The 15,528-nt window shown below is 42.7% G+C and overlaps 1 protein-coding gene across 1 annotated transcript in view; it reads right to left on the bottom strand.

Moving 5' to 3' along the window:
• PRIM2 (DNA primase subunit 2) overlaps nucleotides 1–15,528 on the bottom strand; it is a 291,718-nt gene that overhangs the window by 117,120 nt on the left and 159,070 nt on the right. Inside the window, exon 8 of the mRNA XM_008138463.3 lies at nucleotides 5,451–5,518. Coding sequence (XP_008136685.2) covers nucleotides 5,451–5,518 — 68 coding nt within the window. The remainder of the gene's footprint in view (nucleotides 1–5,450; nucleotides 5,519–15,528) is intronic.

Genomic DNA, 15,528 nt, shown 5'->3' with positions numbered 1-15,528 from the left:
GCAGGCAGAGCAGTTAGGGGCAATCAGGCAGGCAGGCAGGCAGAGTGGTTAGGGGTGATCAGGCAGGCAGGCAGGTGAGCAATTAGGAGCCAGCAGTCCCAGATTGCGAGAGTGATGTCCGACTGCCAGTTTAGGCCCTGTGGGATCCGGCCTAAACCAGCAGTCAGACATCCCCCAGGCTGGGCTGAGGGAACCCTTCCATGCACAAATTTCATGCACCGGGCCTCTAGTACTATTATATAAAAAGTATCCGGGGATATCCTCATTAAGGTAGCAAAGATATTTATGAACAATAAACTTCTACATTCACAGAAACATATTCCAACACCTTTATATATATCTAAATTAAAACATCAGTACACTACACAGTTCATCCTAGAAAATGCAGTGAGAATGACAATAAAGTCACACTGAGATGTAGACTCATTAGATAACATATCTAATGATATGTGACTTGAAAGCAGAAACAATGGTTTACACAAATTCTCTCTGGCACTTCAGAATTTGACATTTTGGGGTAAGTCTAAGCAAGTTTATTTCTTCCAGTGGAGAAGTTCTTGGCATAAATTTTCAAAAGTAGTCAAGTCTTATAAAATAATCCATGCATCTCTTTTGAGGAAGTGTAGTTCACTTAAAAAATCAGATTTTAACATGAACTTCCTGAGGCTCCATCAGCAAACTTTAAAATAGGGATGATGATAAATTACCATCTATTGCCCTCACTGGGTTTTTATGAATATAAACTAAAGTACTTTATATGCTCTTGCCAGTTTGATTTCTTGGTCCCATCTCTCCTTTTACCTCTTCTAACAACTTCCTTCTTCAATTATTTCATCTGCCAGAAATATAATTTCCCACTTAATCTATAAATAGGTTCATATTTTCAATCTTAAGGAAAAGTAAGCCACTTCTTCAACCATGAAGCTCATTGGAAGAGGATATAGTCCTCTTACCTTCCCTGCTCTACCAAGAGTAGCCTACACACCCTGTATCTTCACAGCCTCGTTTCTTATTTACTCTTAGATTCCTCAAGGGAATCAGACTTGCCTCTGTAACATCACAACGTTGTGGCTAAGCCACCAGTGGCTCCCGTGTGCCTAATCCAACTGACATCATGTAGTTCTGACCTGACTTTCCTAGGGCATTTGACAGTGTTTACCTTTCCGTTTTAAAATCTTCCCCTTAGTATTTTTGACACCACTATCCCTTGCTATGTTCCTGTCTCATTCAAGATTCCTCCCTGGTATTTCTACTGGGTTTTCTCTTGTAACTCGTCTCCTCCTTCCATTGCTGCCCATCACAAGTCACTTAAACACTGGTGTTCTACGGGTTCTATTCAGACACTTCCCCTTTGCTTGTCACTCTATACTCTCTCCCTCAGTGATGTCAACCATTCCCCTGATTTTAACCAGCACCCATATACTGATGGTTAGCAAATGTCTCTCTCTGGTATAAACCTCACTCTTAAACTATGGTTTATATTCAGCTACTTACTAAACATCCCCTGCGTCCCGCATATGCTCCACAGGCAACTCAAGTTTAAAATGTCTGAAACTACTAAATTTATAATCTCAGTAGTCACCTTCATTCCCTAATCCCCTGTCTTCCTTTATTCTCCTTCTTAGTTAAGACAACATCATCATCCAAGTGAGATGAAAGTTCAGGCCAATCTGCATACCCACTGGGGACACTACAGTGCTAAGAGTATGGAATCCTAAACCAGGAATTCATAACACCATTGCTTAAGGAAATAATTCCAGGAGGCACACAGTTCAATTCATAAAATTAAGTATTTTGTGCTTAATTCTTAATAGAAAGGTTTACAAACTTTGTGATGTGTTTAAGTGTCTATCTTTCAAATGAAATCAAAACTGTAAATTCCTTGAGAACAGAAATTGTCTATTTTTTAAATTCCAACCAAATAATAGGCTCACTTTTACTAATAAATGGATGGATGCTACTAGTGAATAAAATTAAGTTTGTATTTCCCTAAGATATTAAAGCAAAATGTTTTCCTGTGCTTAGTTTAACTTTTGACTAGAGAACTATCGTCTCTACATTCTGGAAATAATATATATTTTTAAGCAATATCTAGGATTTTTAGGGTGGCAAAATGTTATATTTTTGAGCCTTTAAATCTTGTAAAATGATTTGAGAATTTCTCTGTATTGCTACTTCAATTTTTAAAGGTATTTGTACCATCATCCTAAATTAGTTTTATTGACAAATTTAATTAAAATGCTATTCATCATTCCACTTTGATCATTAGGGCACTGAACAAAATTAGATCTAATAATGATTTGAGTCTCAACCTCCTGTCCATCCCCTCTAGGTAACATTAAACATTACAGTTCATGCAAATCAATGATGATTATTTTTCCCTAACAAGATTATCATTAGAATTTCTCAAACCAAATAGTATGCATTCCTATTTTGACCTAAGCACAAGGGAGGTAAAAGAAAAACATTATATTCAGACAGCCGAAAGAGACAATCCAACATGATTGAAAGCCATATCACAAGGTTACTTTGTACAACAGGAAATGTCAAACTATGCACATCAACTGTCACCCTCCATACAGATGTCTCTGACATGGTAATAAAATGAAAAACCATTTGGTTTAATAATAATAAAAAAGCAACACCAGTTGGTGCATATTACATGTAGCATCTAGCCCTGGTTGCCTAGCAACCAGTCCTGAGTGAACTGCATGGAGAATGAACGCCCAAACGAATGTACAGTTTGTGCAAGTTTCAAGGACTCAAAGAGACATGTCAGTAGTTAATCTAAATTCTAGTTGACAATTACCATACTGAGGTGGAGGCAGGAAAATCCATCATTATCGCACAGAATTGAGCATTAACTAGAGGTATGATTCAGCCCTTTTAGGTTTATACCTTCTATACCAGTGGTTTTATAGGAAATACTGTGAAAATGTGATTTATAAATTATAAAACTATGCATAAGTAAAAGCAAAACATTAATGCTAAAAGGCACATTCATTCACTCAACAAAACACATATTAAATACCTATCATGTCCCAGCCACTGGAAACACAAATATGAAAGTCACTTCCCAAGCTCTCAAGCAGCTCATTTTAACGAAGTAAACAGACAATTATAACATCATAAGTTCTGTAATACAGATGTAGCCATAGGGTATTGTAGAAATACATATAAAAAACATCAAATGCTGACTGAGGGGAAGGGGATGGGGACTAAATGGGGACACGAGCCATATCTTAAAGGACAAGCAAAAGTTAGTCAAATTATAAAAGTGGCGAAGGGGAGGGAAGATTCCAGGCAGAAGGAAGACATTTACAAGGGCACAGAGGTGAGTAAGTGTGCTGTCTTAGAGCAACTTCAAGGCTTTTGGTGGCACTAGAAGTTGGGGTACCGGTACTAAATGAAGAGTCCAAAGAAACAAGCCAGGCTCCTTCCAGAAGAACCTCATATGTCAGGCTAAGAAGTCCAGACTTCATCAAAATGAAATTGAGGAGATAGAATGGTTTTAAGCCAGGGAACAATATAATCACTCTGGCACTGATGTGATGTATTTTAGAGAAGGCAAACCTGGTGTCAAGGAGAACAGATAAGAAACTACTATAGGAAGACAGATACTCGGGAGGTAAAATCATTAACAGATTAGAAGCAGGAGAGGGGATTAGGGAAGTGACTCAAACATGATTCCCTACCACAATGCTCTAGAAAATTTAACAACTAGGTGTAATATTTATGATGCTCAGACCTGATGAAATGTTAGTCTGACCACCACCATCCCATGCCCCCCCTCACTCCCCCCCCCCCCGCCAAAAACAGTTATGCAGAGTTAAAAGTATCTATCTGAAAAGGAAAAGCTACTAGAGAGAAGAGTAGGAGAGGAAGAAAAAGGGGAAGGGAGGGAAGGAGAAAAAATAAAGAATACTAAAAGATACTGGAAATTAGTATCCATCCAAATTTATAAACGAGAAGTGGCATTCTCAGTTTTAAAGGAATAAAAAGAAAACACTATTGGTGCTTGGTTACATAAAATTTGAAAATGAAGGTATGCTGAATAATGCAACATAATAAAAAAATTGCAGAAAAAAAAGTTTGTAACAAATACAATGAAGAAATAATATCCTTTATATCTAAAGTACTTAAGATCAAATAAAAATCAAGAGATGCTATCAATAAATGGGGCAAAAATACAGATAGTTAATCCCACCCCAAAATAAAAATGTTTTAAGATTATGTTTTAAAATTATTAATAATAAATGAAATGTACATGATCACAATATTATCTCTATGATTAACGATTAAGTTAGCAATGTTTTGGTTGTCCCAGCTAGTTTAGGGTACAGTAACATGGGCAATCTGGTACAATATGAAAGTACAGGCAGAATAAGGTGTGTGTGTTTTTAAAGAATAGGTTTGGTTTTTTAAATCTTTATTGTTTAAAGTATTTTTTAACTTGTTTTTGTTGATTTTTAGAGAGGAAGGGAGAGGGAGAGAGAAAAACATCGATCAGCGGCCTCCTTACACGCCCTACCAGGGATTGTGCCCTGAGAATTGAGCCAGCAAACTTTCAGTGCATGGGATGAGATCCAACCAACTAAGCCACACTGAAAAGGGCTAGAATAAGGTTTTTTGAAAAAAAAAAAAAAGTTTACTTAAATCTTTTAAATGGCTCATATGTTTTGACACAATAATTCCACTTCTGAACATCTATATTAAAGAAATGGTCAGAAACACAAATAAAGGTATACATATGACATTTTTTTATACTAGTGAAAAGAATTGGAAAATGTCTAAATGCCCCCCTAAGGGGATAAATATACTACAGTACATCTATACAAGAAAACTTCATGCAGTCACTAAAAAATATGTTTTTGGAGAGATGTGAATAACTAACAAAGTCTTACAATGTTTATTTTAAAAGGAAAAAATAGCAAATTATACAAAAGTATAATTTCAAGACTGGGTTTTAAAACATTATAAAAGAATTATTCTGAGTAGTGCTGATGGGTTTTCTCTTTACCCTCTTGTATTTTCTAAGTTTGTCTTGTTGTTTTTAAATGAAGATACATTATTGTTGTATTTGGAAAGCAAATCCCTATTTCTCCTATGCCCCATAAAATATGTGGGGGTCCAAAAGTATGTGTTGGCCTGATATTTAAGTAAATAGCTCATTCCTTTGTGATTTTCTTGTAGGTCATCTCTACTCATTTTAACTTAAACTTGTCAATTAGGTCTATATACTTTTATTAAATTAAAAGAGCTTTCTATAGTACCTAAAAGTCAAGGGTCGTAAGTGTATTGTATTAAAAATTCAACTTAAATCAATGAATTAAACCAAGAAAAAAAAACAAAGCTCTTGGTAACTGAAGGGGTTTCACCCACTCTAATATGCTTTCCTCACTGTAATGCCCTCTCATTTAAAAGCATGACAGGGCGGCGCCCTCATTTACCTGAGGTGGTTAAGCAGAGGCTGTAGTCTCTCATCGGACTGCACAGCAGGCAAGGACCGGGCTGTTAACTAGAAACAGAGAACAGGGTTAGTCAGAACTGCAAAGGCCAAATACAAACAGGTCTGAACACTGGATGCAAAATAGAGGTGGGGAGGCAGAGGGAGACGGAGCGCTTAAAATGTAAGGACCATTTTCTTTTTTCTAAATCGGACAATTGTATAGAAAGCTGACACATTACATAATTCAAGCTAGCTCTATGGTTCTAAGTTTGAAGGGTATGTCATTGAGTTTACAAGTACAGAAAAAGGAGGTAAAACAAAGAATATCATCTGAGTTCATGAAAAGGCCTCTAGTCATGAAAATATTATCTTTGTAAATAAAAATGGAAAAACTCCTAAATTTATAGCAACCAATCTTGTAGCACTGAACCCTGGGATGATGAAAAAATGGGGGAGAGAGACATTCATTTCTAGCTAAGCCACTGTGAAATTGGTTACGTGCAGAAGCACACACGCTACTATCCATTCCTCCGTTTTGACAACCACATTACTATAAGAGACTAAGAAGAGCTTTTACACAGAAAAAGAGCAACTCAAAATATTTAATATTGGCATACGATGCCAAATTGACCTAGGAAACAAAATGTGAGAGCCAAAGCCTTATTCTTAAATGCTGTGCATCAGGTTCACAGTAGAATCACGAACTGTGAGCCTCTGGTGGACTTCACTGCAATAATATTAAGTATGTCTCTACCTATATCCATTTTTCTCTCCGTTCTTAAAAAAGTCATCTTGCGCTATAAGAATGTGACCCAAAGAAATTAAAAATATTCACCTAAAGTAATTAGATAGCTTGAAGTAACCTTAATAAAATACCAAAACAAAAATAAAAGATAAATTTCTTCTGGATTCAATTGCCAAAATAGTTCTTGTATTCTACTAACAAATCACTTGACAATTCACGAAAGAGAACTTTCCTATAGACAAGCAACAAACTGAAAGATATCCTTTGGTTTTATATAAGGTGTCTGTCCTCTGTAACTATTTCATACATTAGTTAAAATTATCTAAAAAACAGACATTTAATTCATCAAGCCTAATTTTCAATATTATGCAAATAAAATAAAACCATGCCCTTTAAAACATCTAATAAATACAATGTTGAACAAAATGCCACAGGTGAAGTCATTTTTATTAAATCATACCTAATAACAATACTGAAGAAAAATTCCCAATTTTATGCAAGTCAGCAAAGTTATAGACTAATTTAAAGTACAATTAAGTCAGACAATTAGTCAGCTGTGATTGTAGCACAACCAAAAGATTCTCTGTATCCCTAAGAAATTTTATAAAATGTTACCAAGGTATTACAAACAAAACACTTTAATACACCCTATACCTGCTAATGTCATATCCCTTTACAAAATGTCATTTTCATTGTTTAAGAAATTTCATGTCTCAGAACCAATGCTATGCTCTGAAGAGATTAAAATAATTTATCTAGATATTTCAAAAGTCAATTTTCTGAAAATAGATGGAACACACAGACTGGATTTTCTTTAGTTACTTCTGTCAATCTATATAGCATGCTTGCTAATCAAACCATCTTTCCTAAATGAAAAAACACACCTCAATAACAGCAAACTATCTTTAAACTAGAAGCCTGGTGCACAAAATTCGTGCAGGGGGGTGGGTGTCCCTCAGCCCGGCCTGCACCCTCTCCAATCCAGGACCCCTCAGGGGATGTCCGACTGCCAGCAGTCAGACATCCCTCTCACAATCCAGGACCGCTGGCTTCTAACCACTTGCCTGCCTACCGGCTTGATCGCCGCCTAACTGCTCCCCTGCCAGCCTGATGGCCCCAACTGCCCTCCCCTGCCGGCCTCATGGCCCTCAACTGCCCTCCCCTGCTGGCCTGATCACTCCTAACCACCTCTGCCTCAGCCCCCAACACCATGGCTTTGTCAGGCAGGAAATCGGATGGTAGGAAGATGTCCATCTAACTAGCATATTACCCTTTTAGTAGTATAGACTAGTGGCCCGGTGCACAAAATTCGTGCACGGGGGGGGCGGTGTCCCTCAGCCCAGCCTGCACCCTCTCCAATCTGGGACCCCTCAAGGGATGTCCGACTGCTGATTCAGGCACGGTTCCTGTGGGATTGGGCCTAAACAGGCAGTCAGACATCCCTCTCGCAATCCGGGACTGCTGGCTCCTAACTGCTCACATGCCTGCCTGCCTGATTGTCCCTAACCACTCTGACTGCTGGCCTGCTTGCCCCCAAATACCCCCCCACCCCGCTGGCCTGATCACCCCAACTGCCCCACCTGCTGGCCTGCTCACCCCCAACTGCCCCCCCCACCAGCCTGCTCACCCCCAACTGCTCCCCCTCGCCAGCCTGATCACCCACAACTGCTGTCCCATCCTGGCCTGACCACCCACAACTGCCCTCCCCTCTTGGCCCCTAACCGCCTCTACCTCAGCCCCGCCACCATGGCTTTGTCCAGAATAACATCTGGAAGGGGTCCTGGAAGGTCTCCCAGTCTAATTAGCATATTACCCTTTTATTAGTATAGATAGAGGCCTGGTGCATGGGTGGGGGCTGGCTGGTTTGCCCTGAAGGGTGTCCCGGATCAGGTGGGGGTTCCCTTAGGGGGCGGGGCGGCCTGGGCAAGGGGCCTGTGATGGTTTGCAGGCTGGCCATGCCCCCATTTGGGTGGGGGTCCCCACTGGGGATGGTGCTGGCCTGGGCAAGGGGCTGGGGCAGTTTTCAGGCCAGCCAATGACCCCATGGAGTGAGGGTCCCCGCTAGGGGGCGTGGCCAGCCTGGGTGAGGGGCTGATGGCTGTTTGCAGGCTGGCCACGCCCCCAGCGGGGACCCTCACCCCATGGGGGCGTGGCCAGCCTGGGTAAGGGGCTGAGGACCATTTGCAGGACCCTCCCTCGGCGGCCGGCTCGGGCGACAGCAACCCAAGCCTCCCGCGTGCTCAGGCCGGCTCTGTGTCCTCCGCTCACAGGCCCCTCCTTCGGCAGCCGGCCCAGGTGGGCGGGAAGCTTGGCTTCCTCTGTTGCCAGGGGTGACCCAAGCCTCCCGCTCACATTGGCTGGCTCTGTGGCCACCGCCATCTTTGTCCCATTAATTTGCATACTCACTCCTGATTGGCTGGTGGGCGTCGTGAAGTGACAGCAATTTGCATGTTTCTCTTTTATTAGTGTAGATGTCTATCCCATAGGAAAATTTTCTCAACTCACTCATTTTCAGCCTTCGTTTCCTTTTTCCTAAACTACACATCTCCATCCCACTGTTTTTTCTGCTTCCAATTGTGCCTCTTCCCTAATTTATTCTCCACACCAAGGCCAGATTGAAATGTTCAAAATGCAAGTTAACCACTCCCCTAATTAAAACCATTTAATAATTCCCTTAGGCTCCCAGGCTAAAGTCTGTTCTTTCATCAGATTCTCCTAGAATACTCCCTTGGGCCACATTGTGGAAACACTGGGCACAGGATGAGTATGACTGATGGTCCACTTCTGCCCACTCCACCAGACATGCCGGGAGCCGGGAGCCACCAGGTGGAAACCTGCCATGACTCCAGCTTCTGAAACACATGTGCACAACAATGGATTCCCTCTCTACTCCCTCCCAAACCCACAACATATATTCAAGTTTGAATCACTGACAAGAAGAATTCCTAAACCGTGGGTCAATGCTCCGAGTAAAATAATTTCAAGGGAGGTTTTGAGTTTTGCGAAAGCATTGCTTTCAACTTTTAAAACAATATTTTCAGAAAGAGCACACATCTCTTCATGTTAAGGAGATGAAGTATACGTAAAGCTTGAATTCCACAGCTCTCAGAGGCAAAGCCATTGGCTGACCTTTTGCTGGCTGGATGTAAGCTTTCTTTTAGAGGCTGCTGGCTCCATCATTTCTACTGAAAGTCTCTCTGAGCCCAAGCAGTTACTACTAGTTCCACTGGACTCTGAGGGGCACTGCAGCCCTAGCTCTTGCAACGTAACAGGTGTTCAATAAATAGTTATTAAATGTGTGACAAATCCAAAAACTCGCAACTGTATAATTCTATTCACTGATGAAAACAAAAGTACATCTACATTTCATAGTTAAAGCGTTTCCAATTCCTGCTTTGAGCAAAACTAAATCCAAATCAAAACTAAACTAAATCACAATTGTCAGCCTTCCAAGAAAGCAATACACTATCATAACGAGATTTTCAGCTTTAAGGACTTTCTTCTACACACCAAAATGAATAACTGCCTAGTTGAAATAGACTTTGGTTTCCACATTTTAGTTGTTTGTTTTTTCTAAAACAACAATGTCCTTGACATATAAATCACCAAGAACAAAAGAGAAAGATCTATCTTAGTTAACATCTGCAAAACCTTAATGGGTTGTTTGAGTTAAGGAACCATAATAAAGTCGGCATAATTTACAGTTCATTTCTTATGGTTGAGAGGTCGAAGGTGCGCTGTTAAGATGCCTTTCATTATTAAGAATACTAGAGGCCCGGTGCACAAATTTCGTGCACGGGGGGGTGGGGGGTTCCCTCAGCCCGGCCTGCACCCTCCAGCAATCCGGGACCCCTCAGGAGATATAGCAGTGCGCCAAGTGGCAGGCAGCCAGGGAGGAGTCCGACCCACTGCACCTGCTGCCACCGCTCAATATGCTGCCGCTGAGTCAGGAGAGGCTCCCACTGCCGCAGCTGCACTCGCCAGCTATGAGCCCGGCTTCTGGATGAACAGCACTCCCCCTGTGGGAGCACACTGACCAGGGGGCAGCTCCTGCATTGAGTGTCTGCCCCCTGGTGGTCAGTGTGCATCGTAGCGACTGGTCGACTAGTAGATCCATCATAATGGTCGCTTAGGCTTTTATATACGTAGACTAGAGGTCCGGTGCATGAAATTGGTGCACGGGGAGGGGGGGTTCCCTCAGCCTGGCCTGCACCCTCTCCAATCCAGGACCCCTCAAGGGATGTCTGACTGCCTCTCGCAATCCGGGACTGCTGGCTAACCACTCGCCTGCCTGACTGATCACCCCTAACCTCTCTGTCTGCTTGCCTGATCGCCCCTAACCACCTCTGCCTGCTTGATCACCCCTAACCACCTCTGCCTGCTTGCCTGATCACCCCTAACCACCTCTGCCTGCCTGCCTGATCGCCCCTAACTGCTCACCTACCAGCCTGATCACCCCTAACTGCTCCCCTGCTGGCCTGATCACCCCTAACCACCTCTGCCTCACCCCACACCCAGGACCCAGGATTCCCTCCTCTGGCCAGTCACACGCACCTGGGACCCGGGGTTCCTGGCCTCTGGCCAGCCGCAGGCACCCAGGACCCGGGCCGGCTTCACCCGGGCCGGCCGCAGCTGCAGAAGACCGTGGGCAGGCGGCTTTGCACAGGCCGCAGCCACAGGCGCCCAGGACCACGGGGCGGGCAGCTTGTCCCTCTCCCGGGCTGCAGGTGCAGTCGTTGGCCCCCGGGATCATGGTGCGGGCAGCTTGTCCGTCTCCCGGGCCGCAGCCTGGCTGGTCCCCATTCCTCTCTCCCCAGTGTTGAGTGTCTGAGCCTTTAGGGCGTGAGGGCGTGATGACCATTTGCATATTAGCTCTTTATTATATAGCATATGTAGCACATTGCATTAACTAACAGATCACTAATTCTTAAACAAATCTTATCTTAAAGATTAGTATCATTAGTGAATCATGCAGTTCGCCATATATTTGGGGGAAAATAATAATGCATTTTGCCAGCTAAAGATTCTCCTTTTATTGCCAACAGATTTAAAAGCACGTAAAACCAAGAGTCGGGGAGGGTCTGGGCCAACCTTTTCATATTATCCTGAGGAAACTGGGTTCATCAGATCATGAGCAGCTACTTCAGCCACTGAGACCGGGGGCCCCACAGCACAGGGCACTTTGCAGGGCAGCAATGCAACTCAGTCCACATATGCACCAGCCAGAGGCCTTTGCTTCATCGCAGCATGCTTCCGTCTCCTCTTAGTCCTTTCACTTTTCAAACAGGGCAGTGCCCTTCAAGAGTCACAAACCCTTGAACTTTGTTTTAAAGATTCCCAAGTTTCTGCATTGAAGGTTCCTGCACACCATTTGGGATTTGACTCAAATGGGATCTCTTCCCCAGGCCTTCCCTGGCCACCTTTGGTGAAGCAGCACCCGCGCTGCAGGTCTTCTGTTGCAGGTATCTCACATTTATCATGATCTGAAATTACTTATTAGATTGCTCACTTCTGTCTTTCCCTCCCACAAGAATATAAAGCCCATCAGGGAAGGAACCTTTTCTGCCTCGCCCTCCACTTTTCCCCCACATGCTGGTAAGAACAGTAGCAGTAGGCACTCAATAAATATTGTAGGGTGAATAAAAGGTTCACCTCTCTCAAATATTTCCAATAGAAGTATGAGTTCAGAAAAATCTGCCCTAGACGCTGACCCTTTAGGTCCTGCATTTCTAAAGTTTTCATAAGTAAACATGACCTAAGAACTACAGGGCACACACATTTCTCTTTCCACTTCTGGCTGATGGAGTATCAGAAGTCCTCCCTTTACAAGGAGGGCAAATGCTCTACCACTCAATGCAGCTTAAACTATGGCTCCCTGGTTCAAAGGAAATAAATAGCTCAAAACAGTCTGAAACCCGAATTACGCTTATGCTATAACAGGCCCCACCAAAAAAGTAGTCACGACATAGTTCCTTCCTTCTACTCTATGTCTTTCTGCTTTTTGTGCACGTTTTTGGTCATTAAATGATAGCTATTAATAAAGCAGAAATGTCAGCTAAATATATATTTTTCTAACATTACTGAAGCTTTAACACGTACAAAATTCAAAGTCTTTTACAGTGAACATCCTTAAAAAAAAAAAAAAAAAAAAAAAACTTAACCTGGCAAGACTGAAACGGTCTCAAAAATTTATAGGAAGGGAATAAGGAACAGACAGTGGAAATGTGACTATTCAAATAAGACTCACTTAGACAGATGTAAAGAAACATTTATATAACAATAAAAAAATTAAAGTGCTGTGCTAAACACTTTTCAAGATACTACTGCTAAATAAATGGGTTGTTGTTTCTGGCAGGTAAGTTATTTTGAAAGAGAATCCAAAACATTTGTCTCAAAACACTCCAACCCCTAAAGGACATAAAGTTTCAAGAACATTGACATCCAAATAGCAATTAGAAGATTAATTTATTCAAGGATGGTAAAACCTGGATATAAAGCATGCTGGGTGCTCATAACTTCTTAAGAGCAAGGCAAGCACAGAAGATAATTTATTCTTAGACTTTTTACTTAAATTCAATCATCAAGGAAAAAGTACTTTTCAGAATTATGATCCTGCAAGTAACATGGGTGTTTGTTATATTATTTTGCATACATTTGTGTTTCAAATAGTTCAAGAGAGGGAGGGAGGAAAGGAGGGCTGGCTGACATGAGGAATGGGTTAGAGAAGAGTGATCCAGCGATCCAAAATAAAGAACCAAATTGTGGCAGAGGCAGTAGCAACAGAAAAGAAGACATGACTAAGAAATATGAAGGAGCCCTGGCCAGTGTGGCTCAGTTGGTTGAGTGTTGCCCCATGCACCTACAGGTTGCCAATTCAATTCCTGGTGAGGGCACAAACCCAGGGTTGTGGGCTCAATCCCCAGTAGGCAGTATGCAGGAGGCAGCTGATTTGATGTTTCTCTCCCTCGCTCTCTCTCTAAAGTCAATAAAAACATATTTTAAAAAAGTAGAAATATGAAGAGGGTATACTCTACATAGCTTCATGTCTAAAACAGAAGGAGAATAAGAGAGGACATCCAGGTGGGTAGATAGTTGTTTCTATTAACTGCAATACAGCAGCTATAGGAGGAGGAGATTGGGGAGATGAAAGAAAATTATTAGTTTTAAGCATGCTGAATTTGAGGTGCTTTTCAATATCCAAAAGGCAAATGAATATTTATGGTTGTAGGCCCAAGGAGAGGCTATGGAGTTATAGATTTATATTTAACTGTTATCAGCAAAGAAGTGGCAGGTAAAGCCATGGAATGGCTAAAAATTCCCAGGACTTATGCAGAAAGCAGGGATGTCCAATTGTCATTCACCAGTAGTAGCTGACTAGGGCAGTGTGTTGAAGGTTCATTCCCAGCCACATCTGGGAAAGAGCAGGACTGATTACCAACATGCTCTGGATATGGACTGGGAGAGTAGAGATATCTGCCAGATGTGTGTTATCCTTACTGGGAATCTATAATAATAAAAGCGTAATATGCTAATTAGACCTGACAGCTGAACGACCTTCTGGACGACCTTCCGGATGAAGCTGGGACTGTGAGGGCCAAGGCAAGCTGTCACAGCTGCAAGAGCTGAGCCCCTTGCACAAATTTTGTGCATCAGGCCTCTAGTCTATATATATAAAAGCCTAATATGCTAATTGTCCCTCTGACCATTCGACCAGTCACTATGATGCACACTGACCACCAGGGGGCAGACACTCCCACCAGGTTAGCTTGCTGCTGGGGTCCGGCTGATCGGGACTGGGCTAGATGGGCCAGACACGCCCTAGAGCCCTCCCACAGTCCCTCCCTGGCCCCAATCGTGCTCCAGTGGGGTCCCTTGGCCTCTAGTGAGATCATAAAAAGAAATAAAGAATTTAGCCAACAGACTAAAAAGTTTTATAACACTGATTTTAAGCAACTACAAGTTTATGAGAAAGAGAGAGAGAGAGAGAGAATACAACCAATAGCTCCTTTAATTTAACTATTGTTGCACACCTGGAATGAATGAATTTCACTTTGGGGGGTGGGGGGGGATGTTCCCTGAGGAAAGCATTCTGCCTCCAGCTATGAAGCTGACTGATGCTCTTAAAATCCTAAAGGAGACTGTGCTGCCAACCCGCTGCTATTTTGAAGCAGAATGTTTTTCAAGGGGCCCATAGGGAAAGAAATTTTTTTCATGGTTTTCTTCTTCACATGATGGGTATGAAGTGAGGAAACAGGAATACACAAGGAGGTAACTACATAAGTAAATACAGTAAATGGTTCTTAAAGAGTCAACATTTGGAAAACAAACGTGACTCGATCAGTTGAAAATGAAGAACTAGAGGATGGCTTCATTTTAAAAGAATAAATCCCTTCTCTCCGTACTACTCACCCAACACGGGCTAAATTAAAATACATAAAAATGACAGGAGAACAATGCTCACTTGGAAAATATTGTTCAATTCTGTTCTCTAGTATTTTTACCCTCTACCAGTCACTTCAGTTTCCTTACAAAACTCAAGAGAAATTACAATATGCACTAACACCAGAGTTGTACCTTAAAGGCCATCCAAGGTGGGTAATCAGCACAAGTCAGACCTTTCTTTTCACACAATCTTGATCTCCTCAAGACACAAGACGTGCTCTCTCCCAGTGAGAGCAGGGCAGTGCCACTTAGGTACACTTACAAATGACAGACCAAATTTAGGTGGGTTTTGTTCAGGTTTGGTTTTTTATTTCTAATAGATTGACTTTTTAGAGCTGTTTTAGGTTCACAGCACAATTGCGAGGAAGATACAGAGATTTCCCATATACCCTCTGCCATATACATGCACAGCCTCCTCCATTATTGACATCCTCTGTGAAAGTGGTACATCCTATCTAATAAAAGAGTAATATGCAAATTGACCATCACTCCAACACACAAGATGGTCGCCCCCATGTGGTCAAAGATGGCTGCCCACATGTGGACACAAGATGGCCGCACAAGATGGCCGGCAGGGGAGGGCAGTTGGGATGACCAGGCCTGCAGTGGAAGACAGTTGGGGGGGGGGGGGCCCAGGCCTGCAGGGAAGGGCAGTTGAGGGTGACCAGGTCGGCAGGAGAGGGCAGTTAGGGGTGACCAGGCCGGCACAGGAGGGCAGTTAGGGGCAATCGGGCCAGCAGGGGAGGGCACTTAGGTGTCGATCAGGCTGGCAGGGGAGTGGTTAGGGGGTGATCAGGCTGGCAGGCAGAAGCGGTTAGGGGCAATCAGGCAGGCAGGCAAGTGAGTGGTTGGGAGCCAGCAGTACTGGATTGTGAGAGGGATGTCTGACTGC

The sequence above is a fragment of the Eptesicus fuscus genome, chromosome 10, assembly GCF_027574615.1.
Source record: "Eptesicus fuscus isolate TK198812 chromosome 10, DD_ASM_mEF_20220401, whole genome shotgun sequence".
NCBI classification, from domain to species: domain Eukaryota; kingdom Metazoa; phylum Chordata; class Mammalia; order Chiroptera; family Vespertilionidae; genus Eptesicus; species Eptesicus fuscus.
This window is presented reverse-complemented; position numbering and strand designations above follow the sequence as displayed.